This window comes from Sinocyclocheilus rhinocerous, unplaced genomic scaffold (genome assembly GCF_001515625.1).
Source record: "Sinocyclocheilus rhinocerous isolate Xijiao unplaced genomic scaffold, SAMN03320098_v1.1 scaffold4023, whole genome shotgun sequence".
NCBI lineage: Eukaryota > Metazoa > Chordata > Actinopteri > Cypriniformes > Cyprinidae > Sinocyclocheilus > Sinocyclocheilus rhinocerous.
Window position 1 is genome coordinate 397,836 of NW_015667282.1, and position 26,415 is coordinate 424,250.

General features: G+C 36.8%; 3 protein-coding genes across 5 annotated transcripts in view; 2 read left to right on the top strand and 1 right to left on the bottom strand.

Moving 5' to 3' along the window:
- Nucleotides 1-26,415, bottom strand: part of LOC107733592 (signal transducer and activator of transcription 1-alpha/beta-like) — a 30,013-nt gene that overhangs the window by 2,302 nt on the left and 1,296 nt on the right. Inside the window, exons 2-25 of one of the 3 annotated variants that reach the window (XR_001639003.1) lie at nt 25,818-25,949; nt 25,509-25,656; nt 25,102-25,197; nt 24,917-25,009; nt 24,742-24,820; nt 24,581-24,657; nt 24,253-24,404; nt 24,008-24,166; nt 23,834-23,923; nt 23,410-23,469; nt 23,209-23,229; nt 23,023-23,116; nt 22,774-22,821; nt 21,604-21,687; nt 21,401-21,499; nt 21,178-21,313; nt 21,017-21,069; nt 20,828-20,922; nt 20,596-20,735; nt 20,290-20,478; nt 19,886-19,940; nt 18,016-18,074; nt 15,336-15,888; nt 4,779-4,782 (exon numbers count right to left, since the gene is read on the bottom strand). Coding sequence is in view for 2 of the 3 variants with exons in the window: in XM_016545275.1 (XP_016400761.1) it covers nt 15,506-15,888; nt 18,016-18,074; nt 19,886-19,940; nt 20,290-20,478; nt 20,596-20,735; nt 20,828-20,922; nt 21,017-21,069; nt 21,178-21,313; nt 21,401-21,499; nt 21,604-21,687; nt 22,774-22,821; nt 23,023-23,116; nt 23,209-23,229; nt 23,410-23,469; nt 23,834-23,923; nt 24,008-24,166; nt 24,253-24,404; nt 24,581-24,657; nt 24,742-24,820; nt 24,917-25,009; nt 25,102-25,197; nt 25,509-25,656; nt 25,818-25,948 (2,541 nt within the window). In the remaining variant the exon portion in view is untranslated. Of the gene's footprint in view, nt 1-4,778; nt 4,783-14,864; nt 15,889-18,015; nt 18,075-19,885; nt 19,941-20,289; nt 20,479-20,595; nt 20,736-20,827; nt 20,923-21,016; nt 21,070-21,177; nt 21,314-21,400; nt 21,500-21,603; nt 21,688-22,773; nt 22,822-23,022; nt 23,117-23,208; nt 23,230-23,409; nt 23,470-23,833; nt 23,924-24,007; nt 24,167-24,252; nt 24,405-24,580; nt 24,658-24,741; nt 24,821-24,916; nt 25,010-25,101; nt 25,198-25,508; nt 25,657-25,817; nt 25,950-26,415 lie in introns of those variants that run through there. The other 2 variants (XM_016545275.1, XM_016545276.1) reach the window with 2 other exon arrangements.
- On the top strand, nt 748-4,288 carry prss60.2 (serine protease 60.2). The gene is made up of 8 exons (XM_016545279.1): nt 748-796; nt 2,018-2,038; nt 2,135-2,303; nt 2,659-2,927; nt 3,011-3,156; nt 3,581-3,794; nt 3,880-3,993; nt 4,150-4,288. The coding sequence occupies exons 1-8, from the start codon at nt 748-750 to the stop codon at nt 4,152-4,154; spliced, it is 987 nt and encodes a 328-aa protein (XP_016400765.1). The 3' UTR covers nt 4,155-4,288.
- On the top strand, nt 8,607-13,302 carry LOC107733593 (G-protein coupled receptor 84-like). Its single transcript, XM_016545277.1, has 3 exons — nt 8,607-8,790; nt 10,041-10,413; nt 11,603-13,302. The coding sequence occupies exons 1-3, from the start codon at nt 8,768-8,770 to the stop codon at nt 12,458-12,460; spliced, it is 1,254 nt and encodes a 417-aa protein (XP_016400763.1). The 5' UTR covers nt 8,607-8,767; the 3' UTR covers nt 12,461-13,302.

A 26,415-nucleotide genomic window follows, 5' to 3' on the forward strand; every position in this document is an offset into this window, starting at 1 on the left:
CATAAAGACATAAAGATCATACAATCCTCATCAGTAGTGACATTAAAACACATTTTAAGCTTAATATTAAGAAATGTGCATTGTGCACAAGTAGTATTCCAAATAAAGTTTAATTATAACTTTTATATCATTAAGTCTTGAGCAATACATCAGTAAATATGTTAATAGATTTGAACTATACTTAGTATGAAATAAATGTATTTTAAATATATTACTTTTTTACTAGGGATTCAAAGACATTTAAGTTTTAATTTCACATGCCATTCCATTTTTCTTTCTTTTTCTTTTCTTTGTAAATTTACTTGTTGGGCTGGTTTGAAATTCTTCTAAACAAAATTACCAAATACAAAATAATATCAAAGGAGTAGAAATATATAAGTTTACTATATTACAAAAAATGTCTCTGTGACTTTTCTGACAACGACCTCATAGATGTTTGCATTTCTGCACAAATATACCTGAAATTAATTAACAATGCCTATATAACAATAATCACAAATTGTGAAAAATGTTCTCAGCAAAGTGGATATGTGCTTGACAGCTTTGCATACTAAAAAAAATGTGAAGAATGAAAGATGACAAAAATGGAGGAGGAGCATTAAGAGGAAATAAGTGGGCAGGTGAGTGACAGACGAGAAGAGCAACTCGAGAAGCTTATAGAACTACACAAAAGGGATTTTAAAAGACACAGGGAACTAGATTACCACCAGCATCCATTCTGCTAGCGAACAGAAGGACTGTGTGAAGATGTGGAGATTAACATGTGTCATGTTGACCCTGCTCATGTGTGCCAAAGGTAAGGTCTCATGGTACACCTATTAAAGTGAGGATATGCGTGAACAAAGACATTATATAGAAAAAGAGAGAATATATTTTTGCTTTCTTTGTGGCAGAGGGCATAAGAGCAGTCTAAGGGCTATGTTAAAATAATGATGCATTAACATGAAACTTGCAGTTTGGTATCATACTGTATGTTGATTCATATGACTGATTTATCTGACCTGTAACTTCTGGGTTAGTGAGGCATTTTAAACGTTTTATCAAAGAGCCAACTAATAAGTTCATCAGTCAGACTAAACAGGTTGCTGTTTAATCAGATTCACAAATAAATGACTTTTATAAGTCGGTTCTTGTATTTGCATGAAGCATGTGAAGAACGCTGGTGCAGGAAACACTGTTGTGATGTGTCATGTCAGAAATACACTACCAGTCGAAAGTTTGGAAAAATTAAGATTTTTTTTAATGCTTTGGAAAAAGTCTAATGCTCACCAAGGCTGCATTTATTTGATCAAAAACACAGTAAAAACAGAAATATTGTAAAATATGATTACAAATTTAGTTTTATATTTATATATATTTTGCAATGTAATTTATTACTATCATGGAAAAGCTGAATTTTCAGCAGCCAGTACTCCAGTCTCTGGTGTCACATGATCCTTCAGAAGCACAAGAGCATAAAGAGACTTCTAAAAAAACGTACAAACACTTGACTGTTAGTGTAATTACAAGTTATGCCCACCAGTAAACGTGTTAACTGAGCTTGTACAGATTGAAAAACACTACTAAAATAAACAAAGTGTACATCCAGGTTCACAAGAACTATTCTTACATAATATACAGGTTTCTGAATTGTAATGATCCTGTGAGATAATCTATGTAAAATCTCTTTCCAGGTCACATTCTTTTTTCTTTAATAAATCATTCTTTCTTTGTTACAGGTACAGAAGCCTATAAATGTTTTACATTATGAGCCACACCTGCTGGGCATGTGGAATGTACTTGCAGGACATGGGGCAAATGCCATTAGTTGAATGGTTTGGGGAAAGAAGGCTGCTAGTTTTGCTTATTATGTGTAATTAAACCGGTTTGCCCAGAAATGTTTTCTGCATGTTCGGTCTCACAAGTTAATGGTATAACAAATCTACCATTGCAGTGCAGTGATCTATGGCAGGGTCATTATTAAGGGAAACATGAAAATGGAATTGTTCTAATGTGCACTTTATTTCTGCCCTTGCAGGTTCACATTCTCAGTTGAATGGTAAGAGCTCCTCTCATTCTTCAGACGTCAACATCAAGTCAAATAGTAGAAATATAGAAATACTTACAATATGTGAACAATCTCTCTTTCTCATAGTTTGTGGACAGGCTCCTCTAAACACCCGTATTGTTGGTGGTGTGAACGCACCTGATGGGTCGTGGCCGTGGCAGGTCAGTCTGCACAGCCCTTTTTATGGAGGTCACTTTTGCGGAGGCTCCCTCATCAACAATGAATGGGTGCTGACAGCAGCTCACTGTTTACCTGGGTAAGATTCTCCTAAACACACATATGCACCTGTTTTGTTTTAACTGGTAAAAAGACTGAAAGAAGGAAAGTGTTATCATGATGTCTTAAGATATTTTGTTTTGTTTGACATCTGAATCCAATGTGAAAACCTTTGGCATTCAAAGACATTTAGGTTTCAATTCCACATTTGTTTTCCACATTCCACTCTTTATTTTTCCTTTGAAATTCACTTGTTGGGCCAGTTTGAAATTCTTTAAATTTACCATTAATTTACTATATTACAATTTTTTTTTTAAAGTACTTAATTATAAATTTTTTTCTATTTCCTTCTTTTCTATTTCTTTCTCACGCTAACATTCTCTGACTGTATTTAGTGTCAGCGCATCCAGTCTGCGTGTGTATTTGGGAAGGAGGACACAGCAGGGAGTCAATGCCAATGAGATCAGCAGAAACGTGAGAACGATAATCACCCACTCCTCTTACAACAGCTTCACACATGACAATGACATCGCTCTGCTCCGGCTGTCCTCCACGGTCACCTTCAATAACTACATTAGACCCGTGTGTCTGGCGGCCCAGAACAGCGTCTTCCCTTCTGGCACCAGCAGCTGGATCACAGGCTGGGGAGATGTTCAATCTGGAGGTACAAACCCATGCAAACCCATTAATTCATATATGCATTTACTCCTAACATCAGTAATTAATTGTTGTGTTTTTGGTGTTCAGTGAGCCTACCTGATCCCGGGATTCTGCAGGAGACTATGGTTCCAGTGGTAAACAATGTTCAATGCAATACTCTGCTGGGTTCTGGATCTGTTACCAGCAACATGATGTGTGCTGGTTTAACACAGGGAGGCAAAGACACCTGCCAGGTACAACAATTCTATTTTTTTTTGCATTCATATTGTCTATTTAAGATAAATGCTTAAAATTAAGTAGCTCCATAGTATAAACATACGCGTTACAAAAAAAAAAGCAATGGTTTCAGCAATGGTTGCCAGCCCAGAACTTTACTGTAAAAAAATATGGTAGCAACATTTTAGTTTTTATGAATGGAACTAAATTTATAGTAAATAAATAAATAAATAAAAACCATTAACTGATATATTGTTACCACACCAACCTACTGACAAACTAAAAATTTGTTGTATCTTTATCACACACTGACAACCACCAAAAAACCTCAGGTGAAATACGAAAAAACATTAAGGTAACACTAAAATAATGCAATAAATATTTATTTGATATTTATTATTTATACATCTCCTTTCTCTTTCATCTTGTCCCTCTCTATAGGGGGATTCTGGTGGTCCGATGGTGAGTCAGCAGTGTACAGTGTGGGTTCAGTCTGGTATCACCAGCTGGGGTTATGGCTGTGCCGATCCCAACTCTCCTGGAGTTTACACCAGCGTGTCTCGATATCAGAGTTGGATCACAAACAACATTGGACAGAACCTGCCGGGATTTGTCACCTTCAGCCCTCCAAACTCATGCTCCTCTGCCAGCATGAGTAAAACTCTCTCTCAGACACCTACACAGCTTATACCCAATTAACAGAGGATACTTGTTTGACTAATGCTGGTTTGTGTGTGCAGCCTCAACCTCCTGTAGGGGGAGATGCAATGAGAAGTACAACAGTCACTTCCGCTGCAACTGCAATACTAACTGCATTTTAAACTGCTGCAAAGATTACAGACAGCGTTGTACCAGTAAGTCCACATTCATTTTGGTAATAAACAAAGAAACACATTTGCACTTTTAGAAACGTAATTCACACCTTTAATTGACTAGTCTCAAGGTGATTGTTAATGAATATATAAAGACAGTGTCTCATGACTTATATTTTTGTTATTGTGTCTCTGCAGTGTGAGGTGTGTCGTAATTCCATGGAATTATTTGATCACAGGTTTATAATCACGTCACTTGCACAGATATCAATCAGATTATCTTCATCTGCTTGTTCTGCGAGGAGATTTTACTTCAGTACTGCTTTGGATGAGTTGCACAGTCTGAAACGAGCACCAATGCAAACGCAGTCAAAGAACTGCTGCACTGACTTCACTCAGGGGTGTAAATGCTTATTATGTTCAACATTTGTTTAACAGCAGCACTTACCTCACTCCATTAGTAGAATCCCTGTCTCCTTTGTTTTTCTCTTTCTAGTTCTAGCATGTAAACAACAATATTAAGTGTAGGCACGGGCAAAAAAAAAATTCCATTTAGCATTTGCACATTTCTTAAAAATGTTATGTATAACATAATTACTTGAAATATTAATCTGATGTCTTTCTTTGTGGTCACATTTACATTTACGCATTTAGCAGATTCTATCCAAAGCAACTTACAAAAGAGGAACAAAGAAATTAATCAAAGAACCAACAATGTTGTAGTACTCACTGACAGATTTATTAGACATCTAGATTAGGAAAACCAGCTAGAGAAGAGAGTTTGAAAGGTAGAGAGGAGATTTTGTGTGTGTGTGTACTGGTTTAACTATACTTGTGAGGACCAAATGTCCTCACTTATATTGTGAAATACTTTGACAACCCACTAGTGAGAATATTTGACTGGTCCGCACTAGTTACAAAGGTTTATAAATCAGCCAAAAGATGTTTTGATGTAGTGGTTGGGTTAGGTGATAGAAAATATCATTAACCTGATAGGAAATAAGTGGAAGTCTATGCAATGTCCTCACTAAGATAGCAAAACAAACAATTGTGTGCGTAAGTGCATAGGTTTAAGAGGGTGGTTAAGTGCTTGCGGAAAAGGTGTATTGTTTCTGCTGACGAATAAATTATGATTTCTTTAAGTTTAGCTTTATTTTTATCACACAATTCTTGACCATATTTAGTTTTTGTATTATGTACCTAATGTAGGCCTAAGTGTAATGATATGCCATGGCTTTTATCAGAATCGTTTAATACTTCAAAACACGGTCTGTTTTTTTTTAAATGTTTTTTCCTGTGACAAATCTCTCCAGCCGGGGGCGAGAAGCACAGGTGAAACGTGTATAACGAGTGCGTACTGCGTAGCATAAACCATACACTTCACTGACACTAAACCCGATTCGGACGGTAATTGTTTCCAAAGACTATAGGGACTTTGATTGTGTCAAATGGGGATGTAAACTATTTTTAACATTTACAGGGTTAGTCGGTGATTTTATTACAGTATTGTTCTTTCACCACCAGCGTAAAAATTCCCGGCCGAATCCACCCTTTTTAAGCGGACTCGGGTAACGTTACGGTTCGTGGGTGCGCACCCGAGTTCGGAAGACAGCGTTCACATCATCCAAATTTACCGAACTGTGACGTCAATCGAACCCGGGTGCGCACCAAAAGTACTAGTAAAGCACCCTGAGATTACACTGCCGAACACCGTACGGTAACTGTTGCACTACGCTGTAATTTGTAGTATCGCAGGCATATTTATTACTGAAATGCTGGTAAGTATTTACAAGAAAAATATTTCATAGCTGCTCCACCACAGCGAGTGGGAGCTGTTAAGAACAAAATAAATAAATAAAAAAAGAGAGAGAGAGAAGAAAAGCACGTAACTATTTGAAATGTGTCATATTGCAGCAACGGAAATGCAATACAATTTTAAAATATGTATTATATTGGCCTTCAATTAGCCTACATACATAAAAATATAAACCAAGCTTCATGTTTACCATATGTAAATAAGAGGTTGTGTAACGGAGGCCAGCAATGAGGTTTAGGGGGGTGAGTGTAACGGAGGCCAGCAAGTAGGTGCTGTGCAAGTTAAACCTCACGCCCCTGATCTCAAGAGACGCACTAGCCTCCTTGTTAGTACGTCCGCCTCCCACGCGGGGGCCAGCCGCGGATAGTTGTAACTCACTGACAGCCAATGAAATTGTCGAGACCCACTCGGAGCGAGAACAAGGTGCGGCGGAGAGAGGGGTTACATTTGCATTAACTTATTTCTGCTAATCTCCACATTTGTAACGAAACCCCTCATTTTGAGAGGTCAGAAAACCATTTCAACTAGCCTATAGTGCGTATATTTTCCTATTTTAAAACAGTTGATTTAAATAATCCAATAGTAAATAGGATTATTAAATATGAATTTATTCTTATTATTCCAAACATATGACATTTTATTTACAGCAGACAATCATGCAAATGGCCAAGTGATTAGCGCATTCCCGGTTGAGAGACCTGGCTTCTCCATCGTGAATAAATAGCCATCCGAATCCATGATTTTTATCACTGAGGTGCCATGTAAATTAATTTTTACAGACGTCCACATGAGAAACAATCACGGAATAGGGCTAAAGACAGTGATAGTCTATGCGGCAGAACTTCAGCATAAAGTCTGGTCAGAGTCGGCACTGTGCTGTGCAGCACTGAAGAGGGGCATCTGAAGTAGCCTATGAAAGGGGGTGATGACGTAACACAGAGAATCCTAGCTATAGGCTATGTGAAGTGATCCATTTAAGCTAATATATAAGTTACATTAAAGTTAAAAGTAACGTGACGCGACATGTGGCCAACCCATACTCGGAATTTGTGCTCTGCATTTAACCTATGGAAGTGCGCACACACAGCAGTGAGGAGTGAACACACACACACACACACCGTGAACACACACCTGGAGCAGTGGGCAGCCATTTTTGCTGCGGCGGCACCCAGGGGGGTTCGGTGCTTTGCTCAAGGGCACCTCAGTTGTGGGTATTGAAAGTGGAAGAGAGCGCTGTTTCTACATAACACAAAAACTCGCCTAGACCAACTTATTTGCAAATTCGACTCAATATCCATGATATAAATACGTTTTAGACCATGAGATGTAAATATGTCTTGGATAGCCTAAACAATTTCAGCAGGTTTACCATGAATACAGACAAGTTACTACTGCCAAATATACGTATCTGCTTTATAACACTCATTTTGCGCCTGCACTGTAAACTGTGACAATAACAACAGTGAAATAATCACTAACTCTGACCAATTATATACACTCTAAAAAAATCATTAAAAAATACACAGTACGGTATTAATATGAAGGAATTTTCCGTAACGGTTGAGTAGGCGATGGTTGAGTTTCTATTGTTATATGACTATTAGAGGCAGGTAAAGCTGAACTCAATAATAACACAAATAATAACTGGCATACAAAATAGTACAGCACATCCAAATAATGGTGTGGCAGTCTCCATGAATGATTTACAAAAGAAATTAGCTTAACATATTGCAGATTTAGATTTCTGTCCAAAGTAATAGGCAATAAATAGTAGGTCCTTATAAAACATGACTTTGTGAAGTGATCAAATTTGCCATGTCAGCCCAATAACATGCTTCTCAAGCACAAAAAAAGGCCATTTTTGCACAAAACCACCTCTTCCTCTTTCTACCACCGCTTTCTTACTATAATGGGAATCACTGAATTTAAAAATTGAAAACACTAAACATTAAACTAAACATCTATCTATCGTTTAAAACATTTCAAAAACTGGATGTCAGAGCACATTCAGATTTTTTTTTTCATAATTGGAATGTTAGCTAAACATTCTTAGAACATACTTTGATAAATTACTTTTGTTTTTCTGTTAAGTCGCTTTGGATAAAAGCGTCTAGCTTAGATCAGTTAGGCTGATTTATTTTTAAATCATGCTTATCTGGAGCTTATCTTGAGCAAATACAGCTGTTCCATCATGATTTAGAGATTTAATTTCTGTGCAGCTTCACTTTAAATTTATGTTAAGTTCAGTATATCAGGCTCTCCTGCTACTGATCTGCTTAATTCATGTATAAGAAACTTTATGCACTAATAAACTGGCAGTATTGCTGTGATTAAGTACTATTTATCAGCCAAACTGCTTGTATATTTTTCGTGTATTGTGTAAACACTTTGTTCTTTGTCTAGGGATATTGGGCTGCTCTGTCATAAACCTTCATTTAAAAACCAAACTGACAATTATGTTTCAGCGAAGGTGGTTGTTAGAATTGTTTAAACAGTTTCAACCTTTATGACTTGTTATATAAAAGATGAACATACAGAACAATGAGTGATTTAAAGGATGATTTAAATTTAGCTTTATACAATAGTTCCAGTTCTCTGATCTGATTAGCCAAGCTGCTTTCCACAAGTTACAAAAATCTAAATATTAATCTAAATGAATCAGCAAAGTAAAAGAACAGCAAGACGTTGGCCGACTTTCCTTTTTCTTTTTTCATATCTATTGGCAAAATACCATTACTGTGTAAGTTTCTTCCAGGATTGTGCAACAGAGTTGGCTCACAGTGACCTCACATTTAATCAGATGTCTCAAGCACATGCACACATAGCGTGTTGTGTTAAAACATCAGTACCAGTTATGAGACTAAAGGAGACGGTGGAGGCGTGGCTGTAGGGTCTATTTGACAAAACAGAGAACTGAGACATATGAACGCAGAGACAAATTGTGCTAAAAAGGGAACAAAGTAGGGATATCTATAAAAACCAAGGAGGAAACCATAGTGGATGGATGCCACAGCTGTTGCAAGGTAAGCCACTGATAGGAAAAAATATCTTGTTTTCTTTGACTAATTAACTGTTGTTAGTTTTGTAGTGTTGTTAGTTTTCTATTGGCCTATATTATACTTAATGTCATTAATAATTGCTGGTGAAAATATTACCCCCAAATACATGCAGCATAAAATGGCCCTGTGTTAATATTCTTATATTTTGCAAATGTGCTGACAGATGGTTTTTAAAGGGATAGTTGAAAAATCTGTCACCATTTAAAGTAATTATAAACGACTTACTTTCTTCTGTGGAACATAAAAGACGATATTTTGAGGAATGTCTAGGTGTTTTGTCCTTTCAATGGAAGTCAATGGTAACCAAAACGGTTTGGTTCATCATAATATCATCTTTTGTGTTCCACAAAAGGAAGTCATACAGGTTTGGAACAACATGAGGGGGAGTAAATGATGACAGAATTTTCATTTTGGGGTAAAATATCCCTTTAATTCCTTAAGAATTAAGCAAGGTATTTCAAAATAATGTATACAATTTACTCTCGTATAATGATATATAACTATAGGATAAGTAACTATACAATGTACTGTAGATATTAACCAATACCACACTAAGAAGATTCGGCCGTGGGCACGAGGCCGCAGGTAATCACAGCCGTGGTGATATTTAGACCAGTGTGAAAGCCAGTGTGATATTGTTTTTAAACAACAGTTTGCTAAACAATATTGTTCAATATTGTAATATCGTTAATATTGAATAAACTTACATTTTAGACATAATTTTACCTATTTTCCCCTTTCCAAACGAAGTCAGAGCAGAATTAAGTCATGCGTCACAGCTGTTGTGTTTTGAAGATTTAATATTAAAGACTTGTCACTTATCACCTACTGGTGTAAAAATCTAACTGGAAGACTTGTTTTAAAATTCAAATTTAAAAAAGGTCAACATTTTATTATTTGTGGTCTCGGTTTGTATTAAGAAGAAAAGGCACTCTTTTAAAATGTCCATATTGCTTATTGTCCATATAGCTCACTCTATTATGGTTGGGTGGGTGGGTATTCAGAGGTGCTTTAGGAAACAGGATGTGGTATGTAGTGACCTTAAACTGTGGCATTCAGTTTCAGAAAGAAAAATGAAACCAGCAGCCCTTAAAGTGACATGTAGACAATAAAACATGCACACAGCACAGCATGTGTGTGGTTACAATAATACAACAAAAAATGCGTGACATTACATAGGTTTTTGATGAATTTACTGTTTTGTGTCTTCTCAGGATGTGGAACGGCACAGATCCTCTGAGAAATGATACCTTTTCTTGTGCGTCCCCATCTGTCGAGGGCTACCGTTATTTTGGCGTCCTCTTGGGATCGGCTGTGACCATAGTAGGAACCATAGGGAATATTCTGACGGTCCTCGCCTTTGCTACTGATGCCAGCCTGAGGACACGTTTTAATGTTCTCATAGTAAACCTTGCCCTCGCTGACCTTCTTTACTGCACGATGCTCCAACCGGTCAGCGTTGACTCGTACCTGCACCTGCACTGGAGAGGCGGAGCCACGTGGTGCCAGATGTTTGGATTCCTTCTGTTCCTGTCCAACAGCGTGTCCATTATAACATTATGCCTCATCGCTATGAGCCGTTACTTGGTTATTTTCATTTTGGGGTAAAATATCCCTTTAATTCCTTAAGAATTAAGCAAGGTATTTCAAAATAATGTATACAATTTACTCTCGTATAATGATATATAACTATAGGATAAGTAACTATACAATGTACTGTAGATATTAACCAATACCACACTAAGAAGATTCGGCCGTGGGCACGAGGCCGCAGGTAATCACAGCCGTGGTGATATTTAGACCAGTGTGAAAGCCAGTGTGATATTGTTTTTAAACAACAGTTTGCTAAACAATATTGTTCAATATTGTAATATCGTTAATATTGAATAAACTTACATTTTAGACATAATTTTACCTATTTTCCCCTTTCCAAACGAAGTCAGAGCAGAATTAAGTCATGCGTCACAGCTGTTGTGTTTTGAAGATTTAATATTAAAGACTTGTCACTTATCACCTACTGGTGTAAAAATCTAACTGGAAGACTTGTTTTAAAATTCAAATTTAAAAAAGGTCAACATTTTATTATTTGTGGTCTCGGTTTGTATTAAGAAGAAAAGGCACTCTTTTAAAATGTCCATATTGCTTATTGTCCATATAGCTCACTCTATTATGGTTGGGTGGGTGGGTATTCAGAGGTGCTTTAGGAAACAGGATGTGGTATGTAGTGACCTTAAACTGTGGCATTCAGTTTCAGAAAGAAAAATGAAACCAGCAGCCCTTAAAGTGACATGTAGACAATAAAACATGCACACAGCACAGCATGTGTGTGGTTACAATAATACAACAAAAAATGCGTGACATTACATAGGTTTTTGATGAATTTACTGTTTTGTGTCTTCTCAGGATGTGGAACGGCACAGATCCTCTGAGAAATGATACCTTTTCTTGTGCGTCCCCATCTGTCGAGGGCTACCGTTATTTTGGCGTCCTCTTGGGATCGGCTGTGACCATAGTAGGAACCATAGGGAATATTCTGACGGTCCTCGCCTTTGCTACTGATGCCAGCCTGAGGACACGTTTTAATGTTCTCATAGTAAACCTTGCCCTCGCTGACCTTCTTTACTGCACGATGCTCCAACCGGTCAGCGTTGACTCGTACCTGCACCTGCACTGGAGAGGCGGAGCCACGTGGTGCCAGATGTTTGGATTCCTTCTGTTCCTGTCCAACAGCGTGTCCATTATAACATTATGCCTCATCGCTATGAGCCGTTACTTGGTTGTTGCGCATCGCACTTCTCGCTGCGCCCGTCTGCTCCTGTCCCACCGTGGAGTGGCAGTGCTCCTCATCTCATCCTGGCTACTGGGTCTAGCCAGTTTCGCCCCACTTTGGCCCGTCTATGTGTTTGCCCCGCAAGTGTGCACCTGCAGTTTTCACCGCAGTAAAGGGCGGCCTTACACCACCGTGCTGCTTTTCCTGTACTTCTTCTTAGGCTTGGGTTGTGTGGGCCTTTTCTACTTACTGATCTACCGTAAGGTGCGTGTAGCCGCTAAGGCTTTTCTGAAGTACAGGCCCAGTCGTCGCTCATCAAAACTCAAACAGGCTGAAGCTGAAGCGGCGACGGATGACAGCGGGATCAGTGCTGGAGCTTCAACAACTCAAAGCTGTGAGATCAGTAATGATGAAGCAGGAGCGAAGCAGAATCGGAACAAAGCAGAGGAGAAATCTGAGGGCCACACAACCACAAAAGAACCAAAAAACTCCATTCAAGATGCCTCAAAAGACATAGAAACGTCTTCTAAACCATCTCCGGTAACAATCCAGACCACTCCAGCTGCCGGCTCAGGAGAGGACAGTGAATTTAAGCGTGTAACTCGAATGTGCTTTACAGTTTTCTTGTGTTTTGTCGGCTGCTTTGCGCCATTTCTGCTGCTGAATGTCGCTGATAAGGCGAACCGTGCGCCACAGGTCATTCATATGTTCTGTGCAAATCTCACTTGGTTAAATAGTTGCATTAACCCTTTGTTGTATGCAGCCATGAACCGGCAGTTTAACCAGGCCTACAAAGACCTACTACACAAAGCTGTACATCCATTAACCTGGATATGGAGGACCCGTCGGTTCACAACAAGTTAAGCGATAATTACAAATGTTATCCAAGTCATTTCAATCTGAATATGACTGAAGGCTAATGCTTTTTAAGTGGCCCTGTGCTGTAGACGTTCAGTGACCTCACATATCATGTATAATGAAATATGGAGCTGCACTCCATTCATTCTATGGAGAACATCACAGTTCTCGGGTTTATTTTTATTCATCTCCATCAGCTGCATATATAAAGCACAATTAAAGCAATAGAACCAAATATAACTCAAAGCTGCATGCCATATACATTTTATGTATTATGTTCTGTTTTATATTCCAATCACTTTCTATATTGTCAAATAGCTTGTACTTCTTTATTTGGCTCATTTTTGACTATTATGGTCCGAAGGCATTTCTTTTTCAAGCAGTGGGATTTTCCAGTTCTATCAAAGATCGGAAAGAAAACGTGTCTTGTGGCTTTTCACTGCAAACGCACAAACTTTCTCTGTTTCATTTCCTCATTTTTCTGATTGCACATAGGCAGTAATTATGCGTGCCACCAAAGGAATGATTCATAATGACATTAAGAACATTATATTTTGTAACCTTACGCACAAATGAACATGGGAGTTTACAGCTGGGTGATGGAAATAAGGACATGCCTCACTGTTTATTACCTCACATAGGAAACCACGAGAGTTTCTTAAATCCTCTTTTGCTTGCTGTGTTGTTTCCATTTTTATATATTTACTGTTTAAGCTGGACCTCCAGAATATGAAATAAGTTGTATGATTTTATTTTTAAGGATTATTTGCACAGTTCTTTGACATGTAGGTGGATCTGTAACGTGTATATTGCACATCATATCAGTGTTCTACAATTAAAATATGATTCAAAATGAAAACATGTATTATGATTTCTTTCTGAATTGCTCCTTTTGAAATAAAGTAACTTAAAATATGTAGTAAGCAAAAATACTATATTGAAACTTGCTTCTGGCATATGAGTTGTTGGCTCTAATGGAGATTAAGGTTTGAATCTGTCCAGATCCCATTTTTATTATCTATTTAAATTTTATTATGTGTTACCATGTCAAGTCAGCTTCCAGCTTTTGTAGATCTTGACACAAAACCAAGCATTTCGCAAGTCCAGACAAGTGTCTGTAAAAATTCTTGACATTGCAACAAAGGAAGAGCCATATCATGACGTCAAAGCTAAGGTTATATTGTATTTAGAAATTTAAGATCATCAGGCAAAAATCATGGGTATCATGCTCATGGATTTCAGAATGGCCACAAGAGTTAGTTATTATATAAGTCACACCAATTCCAAATTCTGTTTGTCTATATAGAAGGCATGTGTACAATGGAACATGGGACAAATCCAATTTTGTCCCTGAGTAAGGGAACGGATACGGTCTTGGTAACCTAAATTGTTTTAACTTAACACAATTTTTGCCAGATCGGTGTCTTGGTTTTCATTTAGAATGACATTATGACAGACTTATCTCTCATTAGATGTTTTATTGGACCAATATTGTACCATTGGTAACACTCATATATCAACTCTACAAAGTCTTGTTAACAGATACAAAACATATTACAATAAGGTTGACAGTGGACACAATGCAAAACTTGGTTACATGCATTTGAAACAAAGTCTACAAATTCAAACAGAAGTGCTCATGCAGGGGTAACTAAATCTAAAAGATAAAGTGATTAAATAACCATGATATGGAATTTCATTTCAGAGAAAAAAAAACTTAATTTGTGCCTATTTTTTGTTCTCTAAAAGATTTCAGAGACCGTCCAATCTCTGGGACCTAACAGATTCAGTTAGAGGAACACATTTAATTTATCTGTACACATTGTTACACAACAACTCATTTCATTTACCAAGAAATCAGAAGCATTCCGTTCTTACACATTTCTACTCGAGTGCATTTTTCTGTCATCAGAAATCAGTGTTACTCTCAAGAGTAATCATACAATCAGACTGATTCAAATTCATTTTGTTTAAAAGATATTAACATCTAAAACAAATATGAGCAAGTATTTTCACCAGCCAGATAAAGCTCTGTATAATCTGCCTTCAACTGGGATAACAGAACATTTTAACTAAATTCAGCTTTCAAAATTATAGAAAATGTGTCAAAATTATCCATTTCCATTTTTATAGAAGTTAATCACAGTATCTGCCTAATCAAAACTGTAATTGATGACTCAACTATCCAGTACCAAAAACAGGAAAATAATAAGTATTTCTATTGTCTTGAAGTTGGGTTTAGTGAAAGCCAACAAATCACTTTTAAAATTATTAACTACAAGGGAAAAAAATCCAGTTGACTCAAAAGCAAAACATTCAGGTACTTTTCTACAGTCTCAATAGTGGTTATACAAAATAAAAATTGATCATAAAAGACCAAAAAAAAAAAAAAAAATGAAGGTGCCTCAAATCCTAGAGTTAAAAACTATAAAAGCATCATCAACATTGGTACCTTTAAATGTCAAATTAAGTGATTTAAACCAAGCACTGCGTCTGTTTTAAGGTGCTGTAATTCATTTTTGCTATTGAAAATACATTTAGAATAGAAGAATACAAACTGTCCTGCTGATCGTATACTTGGACCATAAAAGCATGATCTTTACTTAGGTTAAATGGCAGAATTTTTATTTATTTTTTTAATAAAGACATCCAAACTCTAATCACCACTCATTTTCATTGCAAAGGAGCTCTAATATTGTTTGAATTCATTTCAATGAAACTTTTTCTTTCCAGCTTATTTTTATAGGGACAAATATTTACTAGCAGCTTAAGAAACGTGAGGTCACAAGACCTCACTCATCCTTGTCAAAGGCTTTACTCCCTTAAAATTCAATAGACATAAGTAACAGATGATTGGATGAATAGACATTCAGATATAAACACTAAATGGATAAAGTAATAATAAAATCAGTATTGAAAATGAAGTAATGACCTGAATTATGCCTCTCTACTTTATACTTATTTACAACAAATCAGAGCTACGGAAAGCATTATACGGCTTGAGTTTTAGCTAACCACATGGATCATGGTTTTGTGTTCAATGGATCAAATTCAGGGGGTCAGTGGTATGTTGGGATTGCCAAAATCTTGAAAACCAGGATCAAGGATGAAGCCATCTGGCTCCTCCTGCAGTATATGAAGGTTTATGCCATTTAAAAACTCTTGCAATGTGTAATTAACATCATTGTCTGTAGAGAGTGCTTCTTCAAGGTTATCCTCGGCACTCTCTGGAAAGTTTTGTTGGAGGCATGATGGTGAAATGCGGGGAGAGGTTGGAGGAAATGCATGTAGAACAGTGCTCTCGCCATCACTGTCCAAAATACTGCTAAGCAAATCAGCATCAATGGTAGAGTTGGAGAACATTGGAGACTTCTTGGACACTTTGAGCAACACATCATCATCATCATCACCCGCATCAGAAAAGGAAGGAGGGTCTTTTAAACATGAAGGAGATGAGAAAGTAAGAGAGACATGTTATTGTTAACCCAATAGCTGCATTACAATAATAAAGACTTCTTGTATTTCTGATGCTGTTTAGCATCACTTTTAAAAATAAAGGTTCCAAAAGGAGCTTTTCGCAGCTCTGCCATAGAAGAACCATTTTAGATCCCCCAAGTACATTCAGTGAAGAACCATTTTTTTCATAGTGTGAGGAACATTTAATAATCTAATGAACTTTTTTCACTATAAAGAACCTTTTGTGCGGTGGAAAGGTCCAATGGATGTAAAAGGTTCTTCATGGAACCATAAATGGCAATAAAAAAAAAACTTTATTCTTAACAGTGTTGGGTCAACTTTAGAGATGCACAATATATCGGTACCATATCAGTTATCAGCCAGTTTTAGAGATTTTTTATTTTTATTTTTGAGATGGGTGGATATTTTGTTGCTTACATTCCCCAGTTGTACATTTAGATTACCATTACTGTCATCCAACGCTCAAAGATAATCTTTAAAAACACTAAAAATGTAATAACCCTGTTTAAATGTAATCTTTAGCAAATCTCAAAATGAATATCCATTTCTCATACTGTACATCATAATATAACAACATAACAAATCATAGAAGTTTTTGTTTTATTATTAATTTATGCAGACAAAACAGTGGAGAATTTTAATATTGGCTATTTATCAATTAAAAATAAAATCAGTTGCAAAAATATATTAGCTTATTGAAATCAGTGCATCCCTAAATTGTGGCATGCAACATGCCAAAAAAAAAAAAAAAAAAAAAAACTTTAAAAATGCTAATCATTTAATAACACTGTTAAAATGTAATCTTTAGCAAATCTCAAAATGAATAAATTTTTTTGTTGCTTACATTCCCCAGTTGCACATTTAGATTACCATTACTGTCATCCAACGCTCAAAGATAATCTTTAAAAACACAAAAAATGTAATAACCCTGTTTAAATGTAATCTTTAGCAAATCTCAAAATGAATATCCATTTCTCATACTGTACATCATAATATAACAACATAACAAATCATAGAAGTTTTTGTTTTATTATTAATTTATGCAGACAAAACAGTGGAGAATTTTAATATTGGCTATTTATCAATTAAAAATAAAATCAGTTGCAAAAATATATTAGCTTATTGAAATCAGTGCATCCCTAAATTGTGGCATGCAACATGCCAAAAAAAAAAAAAAAAAAAAAAACTTTAAAAATGCTAATCATTTAATAACACTGTTAAAATGTAATCTTTAGCAAATCTCAAAATGAATAAATTTTTCATACTGTACATTATAATACATTAATTTAAAACAGCTCATTGTAGTTTTTGTGTTCTGTTATTAATTTATTTAAAGGGGTCATATGATGCGATTTCAAGTTTTCCTTTCTCTTTGGAGTGTTACAAGCTGATTGTGCATAGATAAGATCCCTGAAGTTGCAAAGACTAAAGTCTCAAAACCAAAGAGATATTCTTTATCAAACAAAAGACTCTGCCACGCCCCCCTAAAACGGCTCATTCTAACACGCCCCCACATATCTACCCCACTATGTGGAAATATTTGCATAATCCCGCCGCAAATGTGCACGCAAAGAAAGAAGGCATGGTGTCAGTAACCGCAGTTAGTGTTGAAGCAGCCATGTCAAGGAGACGCAACATAATGATCTTTAAAATAGCATCATATGACCCCTTTAAACAATACAGCACAGAATTTTAATATCGGCCATAACATCAGCTTATCGATATCGGTGCATCCCTACATTTTGCATGTGCATTTGACATGCAAGCTCAAGCTTCCATAAACATTTTTAAATCAGTGTTACTGTAATGGTTAGGTTTGTGTTATTGAAACAGCCCACCACACAAACAGAAGGTCCCTTTGTGCACAGTGAATCAAATGCACTTGGGTAAGGAAAGAAAGGAAGAATCTAAACAAGATGTTAAAGTTGACTGGGCCACTGAATGAAAGAGAAGCATCCGTAAAAGTAACATCTGTATTCATCAGAAAGCCTTTTGCAATCAAGACTTGGTGATTATCCAGCAAATGAGAAGCAGGTTAGGGTCGAGCTGATTGGATTTGGAGGGGCTGTGGAGGCGGGACTCACCTCTGTCCTGTGTGCACAGGTCAGACTCTGGCCCCTCTCTGATGCCAGAACAGCCATTCCTGCAGCAACCAAGCACAGATCACTCCAGTAAACCAGCAGAACAGCAATCTCAGTGTCTACTCATTCCAGAGTCTTACAGTCTGTTCACTCCTGAACTTCACAACATCACATGTATGGTGCACTTATCCTCAAATAATATTGTGGTAACGTCTTGAATGCTGTAATCTAACAATGCGACCCTCACATCATCACATAATAACATCTAGCGATAACCTGTATAACTTCTACACAGACACCAATAAAAATTATGGCAAAGTACATCTTGTTTCTAAGGCCCAGATATACTTAATTTTCCCTGTTCCGCTCCTTTTTGCAGACATCAGCAGGCTGTGCCGATGACGAAAATTATGCCTGCATGTGTGCAGGACCAAATTTTCAGTAATGAAGCACTGATCTAAGGCTGGGTGATATATTCAGTTCACAATAAAGTAGCTGGTGATAAAACGAAATAATATCATGAATAGTTATAGTAAAGTGCTTTTTATTTGCCTTGTAAATAAGGTCACTAGACTAGTTTGACTATTATTTCTTCACAAGTATGAGAGCATAAATACAGATAATAATGCCTATGATTTAAACTTTAGGGGCAAAAATAGTGTTTTCAAATTCAAGAATTGGTTCAAACTTTTAATGAATCATTTCAAAACAACTGATTGAACTAATTGTTTGTGTTAGTAAATACTGCCATTTATGTCATTTATAAATATATACTGTATATAAATGAAGCTGATTAATTATTATTATTTGGTTATGTATGAAACATTGAAATCTATTTGGCTACAATGGCTGCTTGGTTGAAATTATAAGAAGAAAAAAAAAAGAAATCACAAGATACATACTAATGTTTACATGCACCCAAATAATCCGTTAGTAATCGATTGACGGCTCAATCGGACTGAAAAGCCTTCATGTAAACACCTTAATTGATCCGACTGAGCTCGATCCGAATGAAATTTCGATCGGATTTAAAGGGGTGGTTTATTCCTTTTCTAATACGATCGAGAGTGCATGTAAACACTCGATCGGATTGAAAAACAAAAAAGGACTGCGCATGTGCAATGATGCAGAAATAGCGTAATGACATATGACACGCGGAACGAGCAGTTCTTCCTGTTGAATAAAGTGTTATATAAATGAGTGTCCCGTTATTAATAAACTCTCATTTCACTCAGCATCTGTGAAGTGGAGCAGGACAACGTCCTAACAGTCCTTGTTTTGGATTCTCATCCACAGACGACTGGTTTTGGGCCTAGGAGGGGCGTTTTTACTGCATGATAAATAGAACAAGCACGGAACAGCGGTTTATATGTTCATTGTCTACAAATTATGACCAGAAATGGATAAATATTCATTCTGCTGTTCAAAAAAAAAAAGAAGAAGAAAGAAACAGTGTAGGAGAATGGTTATTATACGCAAACAGCGGGAAACTCTCTATATTTGTGCAGTGTGCGCATGTCAAATCTTGTGACATTCACTTCACTTCACTTGAAATTCAATTCAATTCAATTCAAGTTTATTTGTATAGCGCTTTTCACGATACAAATCGTTGCAAAGCAACTTTACAGCATATAAACGCACACATCAACCCAGTCACTTTATTTTGCGTTCATGTAAACACTATCTTCAGATTCATCATTAGGAATGAATTCAGTCCAATTTAAACAAAAGTTATGCATGTAAACACAAAGGCTAAAACACCAAATAGTAAACACCAAACCAGAGACAGCACTGTTGTAAATGTTACATAATTATGCAAATTATGCAAACACACAACACACAAATATAAACCAATAAACAAACACAGACTTACTCTTTAGAGACAAAAACCAGTTTGGTTTTGAGGTACTTCAGGTAAGGATTCTCCTCTGAAACAAAAACATCACAAGACAAAGAAAATTATTTTGTGGTGAAGTAAATACAGCAGAAACGATTTAGTACTTGTTTCATTAAACAGGTTAGTTCAAACTAATTTTATATTTATACTAAACTAAAGCATAAAGAAAAGAAAATTCTAATGAAGTAAATATTGCTTAGGGTAGTTTTTAAATAATAATATTAATAAAAAAATAGTCAAAGTGTAATATTTATACACAGACTTAAGGGAAAATGTCAAAAAGGTTTTATTTTATTTATTTATAATGTTGACATCGCTGAATTTTTAGTAGTGTATTTTACAAAGCCTGAAATTTACCACATTCTACACGAACAACTCACCCCCAGTTTTTTCACTGTAGTATTTGCCGAAGGCCTGGTCTTTGGGAGTGTTTGGGTAAAGGTAACACAGTGGGTTAACTGGAATATTTTCTGCTACCATGATCCGAAAGTTGCAGAGGATATCAGGTAAAGCAATCTGCTTTAGGTCAGTACTGGTGAATGGTTTTACGGTTTGCACACTCGGAGAGCCTTAAAAAAACAAAACAAAATAAACATTGTATATTCAGACTCACATTCGCTGGACCCTGTGTGGCCAAATACTGAACCATGTCTGAAAGAAGTATATCTTTTTATGACATGGTTTACCATCATTAGCGTACTGCACCCAGCTGAACGTGATTCCTCCATCTTTGATGCTTTCGCTAAAACGCAACAGGAAAGTGCCATTCTGCTTCTTCTTCAATAAAAGTCTTTCCTTCCCCTTGCTGATAAAGCCCATTATAGACCTACAGAAACAAACACACTTGTGTTGAAAACACATACACTCCATGATGATTTTTTATCTATCTATCTATCTATCTATCTATGCTATCCATACCCATCACTCCACAGGTCTGACAGGTAGAGTTTAACCAGGTTTAGAATGCCATCCAGCCACACCCACAGGGTGAAGTTTGTATCGGGGAGGTTCTCCTAAATCACAGACAACCATGAGTAAACAAAACACTCATACATCCATATCAGGCATTTCACAAAGACCTATATAACTGTGTTTATCTGTTTTTACCTTATTGAACTTGGTCCAGGATATCTTACAGTTGTCATAGCTCTGTTGTTTACCTAATAAGAAATATTACATTATTAACAAATACCAGATAACTTTATGACCTTTATTTTACTCTATATTTTGTTATCTATTAATGAACAAAAGGTGTGGCATGTGCATACCAAAGAGTTTGATGGCAAGGGTCTCCAACTGGTCATTGTCTAGACCACGTTTCCCACAGGAGAGAAATTGCCAACTTAGCATTTCCCCAAACTGCGGCCAAGTGGCTGCAGGAGAGGTTTCAAAAAACTTGATGTTCTAAATGCACACACAAAAAACTGAATTTTAGTGATGCAAATAATAAAAATAGCTTTTCATGAGTCTAGAGTAACTCCTGCTCCTGACCTTGGGATCTGGACAGAGCATGTTGAACCACAGAACAGACGCCCAAGCGCTCTGCTGCTGACTGGAGTTTGAAATCACCACAACAGGAAGAGAAGAGGTCTGAGATGGAAAAAGGAAGCATGATCATAAAAACTGTACTGGCAAATCTATGGAATGTTCCAACTTTACTGAGATTTTTTTTCAATGAGGAAAAGATGTCTCACCTCCAAAGGGACAGACAGGCCTTGATAGTCAAACTGGGTCTGAAAGTTTATTCTGTGCAGCTCTTCGGTCACACTCAATGAGAGCTGCACAAAACACACAACAGGATTTACAAACAGAACTCTACTTATTGCTTGGTCTCTCAATTCTGATTATTTTAATTACAATTTTGCACAACTATTTTGCATTATTTTGTGGAATTATTTATCTAATTATCGCCAGCACTGTAATTAGATGTGTTTTATTAGGAGTGACTCGTATTGCACTTTGACACTTGGCTCATTTGGAGTGTTTGTGTCATAACCTGGTGTGTTTTGATCAATTAGTTTGGTTCAAGTAAACATACTTGAAAATAGCAATCATACCAAAACAATCAGCTTGACATTGACTGAATGAAATGGTCTCGGTCCAAATGGGAAGAAAAAAAAACTAAAACAACAACTCTGAAGCGGTTCGCTTATGGTGAGAAAGCAATTCAACTTAAAACAACAAACTGAGCTGTATCATAAATTTAACAGTTAGAGCAGGTATAAAGGCTTATACTCTTTACAATGGTTTATGTGCGTTTAACAACAGCTAGTCTGCAGAGCTAACTTGTCGATCCATCTTGATGGCTGACCGATATGAGCAGAATCACGTAACATAAACAGGTGCACTCTGACCTACAGGAGGACAGTTACACACACACGTGACTTGCGTACGCACATTTTGGGTATGCTTTGAAATGTTTACTTGTGAAGGCAAACCAATCCAAGGAGAAAGTGCATTGTAACAATTTAAGCCCATTCTGGAACAAAGCAAATAATCTACAGATGTGGAAACCCTTAATCTGTATTGAGTCTAGAAATCAGTCTTGCCGTAACATAAACAGGTGCACTCTGACCTACAGGAGGACAGTTACACACACGTGACTTGCGTACGCACATTTTGGGTATGCTTTGAAATGTTTACTTGTGAAGGCAAACCAACCCAAGGAGAAAGTGCATTGTAACAATTTAAGCCCATTCTGGAACAAAGCAAATAATCTACAGATGTGGAAACCCTTAATCTGTATTGAGTCTAGAAATCAGTCTTGTTTCTGTTGTTGACCATCTGCTGGGTTTACACATGTTACATGCAGCAATGTAATTACTAGCATTTATTATTCATCCTTAGATCCTTAGAAAACTCACATCATTGATCCCTTTTCCTCCACCACCGACTTTCTGGTCTTTTAATGTCTGTGAAAAAGCACACATACACAATGCTTTAGCTTTTTATCTTTATAATCAAAATCTGGTTAAAAAAATGTAACACAATCCACTACCAAATTATCAGCTGTTGTTGTGCCATCACTTAATGTCAACTAAACATTAAATATGAAAAAGTTTTATAATGATATGTTACTTTGATTCATTCAAATGCACACTGGAAGGACTCACCAAATGTCTGAAATCAGCAACCATGCCCCCATTCATACTCTCAGCCATGTTAAGGGCTTTACTCAAGGTACCCAGCACATTAAATTTCCGAAACCTACCATATAAGCACATTAAACATGGTATTTAAAATCATAGTCATGAATTTGTGGAGTGGGGTGATGGGAATGTGTGTATGGAAACACTCACCCTTTCAGTTGTGAAGTAGCACTAAAACAAAAAATAAAAACAAAAGGGAGAGAAGACAGTAAGAATTCAGAGTCCTAACCACCAACTGACTTCTTTCAAACCATATCAAACCACACAAATCTAACAAGCATGACTTGTTTCTATAGTCTCAGAAATACAAATCATACCATATGAGGAAAGAAAGAGAGACGGTGATCTTACTTGTCAATAGAAACAGTCACCTTCATAACATGGTTGAGTTCAGGAACTTTATATAACAATCTGTAGAGAGGAGTGTGATTGTCCTTTTAGGTCTGAGGAGAAACTGTTTTTTTGGTTCTAAATTTCCATCTCAACAACTTGAACTAAACATTTTTAATTACAAAAATAAATAAATAAATAAATAAAATCTGTGCATGCATAATGAAGATACAACTATTCAAAAGCAGTACTGACATTTGAGGGAAGGAGGTCACTTTCACACATATTTCCAAGTACTAAGTTCCTTAGAACTAATAGGGGTCATATACAGGACAATAAACTAAAATGAACTTACATATTCTCAATTTCCTAATGTTTGAAGCAATACTGGTTTTCACTGTTTCACAGGTGGTGAGTAATGTGCCGTATAATGTTAGAGCCTGACCTGACTTTGACTGAGAACTGAACATTTGTGCGCAGCACCAGGAGGCCTCGACCTTGCGGCATGGATGGCTGAGTCTCTACAACAAATGAGCTAAAAACACACCAACAAATAATGAAGCACATAAGCATGGAGAGAGAGTCGTGTATGTGTTGTTGTGTCTGTGTTTGAGTGTACCTCTTTATCAGGTGGGTCAGTAGAGTGTCCACTCTAATCTTTAAAGGGGGTTTTCGGACTGGGATGGGGTCATTTTTGTAGGTCATCTTCCCTACCAGCTCATCAAGCTTCTGTAAGAACTTCTGCAGCTGGAACATGCACTCTATAATTTGAGTGAACCTGCCGAAGGCCATAAACATCTTAAAAATAGATCTGAATGGTGTTTGAACAGATCACACTGCTCCGAGAAATTCATGAGCGGTTACCATTTCTCTAAGTGTTCCAGACTTGTATCATCAGGAGCACCAATGCAGGACTTCTGTTGTCTCCGCTTCCACTCCACCAGTTCCTCATTTATGAGCGCTGAGTGCAGAACATCAGCAGTGTCCAACATAGCCGAGATATCAGACAGGAAGTTCTGAGACAATGACACAAGAACAACATGGTTCATAAACATAATGAATGAATTTTATTTATTTTTTTATATTATGTTTTAGACTTTTTTGAGTTAGTTTCTAAGGCAACCTAGTTTCCTAGGTTTAGTTAACAATAATCATCCTGAATAGAATAGAATAGCACACAAAATTTGCCTACCCTTCTGCAGTTATCGAGTGCATTGATCATCTTCTGAAGCCCTTCTAATTGCTTTTTCTTCTCTTCTTCTGTGCAAGCTAATGACACATTAAATATACACACATATTAACACCACCATATACAGTGAAACCAAAGACAGTGTGTTTAGTGTGCAGCCTCACAGTCCATTAGGTGTGTCTGATATTTAAAATCAAACTCATCCTGCTGCTCCTCCAAACACCTTATGTTGTGCTCCATCACCTGTCAAAAGAAACAATGAATCATACTCTTGAACAAACACGCACACGCACACACACACACACATACCTGTATACGTGTATACTCACAGACACACACCTCTACTTTGGCCTTAAGGTCTTTTAACCTCTTTTCTACTTGTCTCTGGCTCTCCAACTCCATTGCAGCTGGCTGTATCTGCAACGTCTGCACCTGAAACATTGAGAGAGAATCAGAAGTGACTGATGATGATGTTGATAATGAGAGTTATGATGATGATGATGATGATACTTTAAGGTACTAACTTGCTGTGCAAGCTCTGCATCATTCAAGATCCCTTTCTCCTTCACCAGGAACCAATGGATAATAGTAGCAAGAGTATAGGGCTCCTCTTGGTATTCCTGCATACAAGCAAATGTAACTCATCATCCCATAGCTGTTAATGATTAACCCTATACTATTGATAACTATATCACTGATAACTTTTTCCAGCTAGTGAACAATAAAAATATTGACATTTAAAGTATAATCATGTTCACAGCGCACTTGGAAATAAAAAGAACATTATTGTCAGTTGGTGTGGACTGTAACACAGTTGAGGTTATAGTTAACGTTCTTGGTGTAAACAGGCCTTTAGTCTACCAGTATAGTTTTTGTTCAGCATGTTTAGCCATTTTAGAGCCTCACAAATCCAAAGAGGAAGTACACTTACCTGAAAGTTTTGTTTGTAGCGTCTGAAATTACGCTGCAGTAGGAAACTCTCTTTCTCTTGCACAAAACGACTGAACTGGTTGTCCAGATTCTCTAAAAGCACCTGAAACAGGAACGCAGCTTGGGAAGAGTCCCGAGAAGCACGTTCCCTGCAACACACACAAACACTGTATTTGTAACACCTGGTTGATACTCCTTGGTTTAGCTGTGTTCTTCTCCTCATCCATGGTTATTAATACATTCTGGAATAGTGAATTATAAAAATCAATCCACAGGTTTTAGTTCTTGCTCACACAGGTACTGCACTCACCAGTCCTGGCCCTCAATCCAATGTGCCAAGTAATGTCTGACTTCCATTGGGAATTCATCTCCATTGTACAGATCAAAAGCCCTCTGTGAATACACTGTATCCAGCTGCTGCAATCGCTCCCACTGTGTCATTCTACAAAATAAAAAAACAAACATTTCATATTTGTCGAAAGATCAAGGACTAGTCAGGACTGGGGGACTGTCCTGCCACTACTTTGCAAGTCAGATGTCAGAGCTTAAGCATTGTTCCAGTGGTTATTTTTAAAAACAAGCCAAGGGAGAAAACTCAGTTGTTTGGAAGTTGAATCGCAGAACAATAATGTATGGCGTGACTTTTCAACGTGCCATTTTTTTATTCTAAGGGCAAATGAAGTGGCATATTGACAATTTTTTGGTCAGCAAGAATTGTTCTTGTTTGAAAAGCACAGTAGAGATTCTTCAAAAGATTATTTAGACATTAAAGTAATTTATAATGTTTCAAAAGATTCCTGTTTCAAATATATATATATATATATATATATACAGTGGGTACGGAAAGTATTCAGACCCCCTTAAATTTTTCACTCTTTGTTATATTGCAGCCATTTGCTAAAATCATT

Coding starts and splice junctions, on each gene's coding strand:
- prss60.2 (XM_016545279.1), top strand. CDS start 748: ATGTGGAGATTAACATGTGTCATGTTGACCCTGCTCATGTGTGCCAAA. Junction 797..2,017: donor CCTGCTCATGTGTGCCAAAG/GTAAGGTCTCAT, acceptor CTGCCCTTGCAG/GTTCACATTCTCAGTTGAAT. Junction 2,304..2,658: donor GCAGCTCACTGTTTACCTGG/GTAAGATTCTCC, acceptor GACTGTATTTAG/TGTCAGCGCATCCAGTCTGC.
- LOC107733593 (XM_016545277.1), top strand. CDS start 8,768: ATGGATGCCACAGCTGTTGCAAG. Junction 8,791..10,040: donor GATGCCACAGCTGTTGCAAG/GTAAGCCACTGA, acceptor GTGTCTTCTCAG/GATGTGGAACGGCACAGATC. Junction 10,414..11,602: donor TCGCTATGAGCCGTTACTTG/GTTATTTTCATT, acceptor AGCCGTTACTTG/GTTGTTGCGCATCGCACTTC.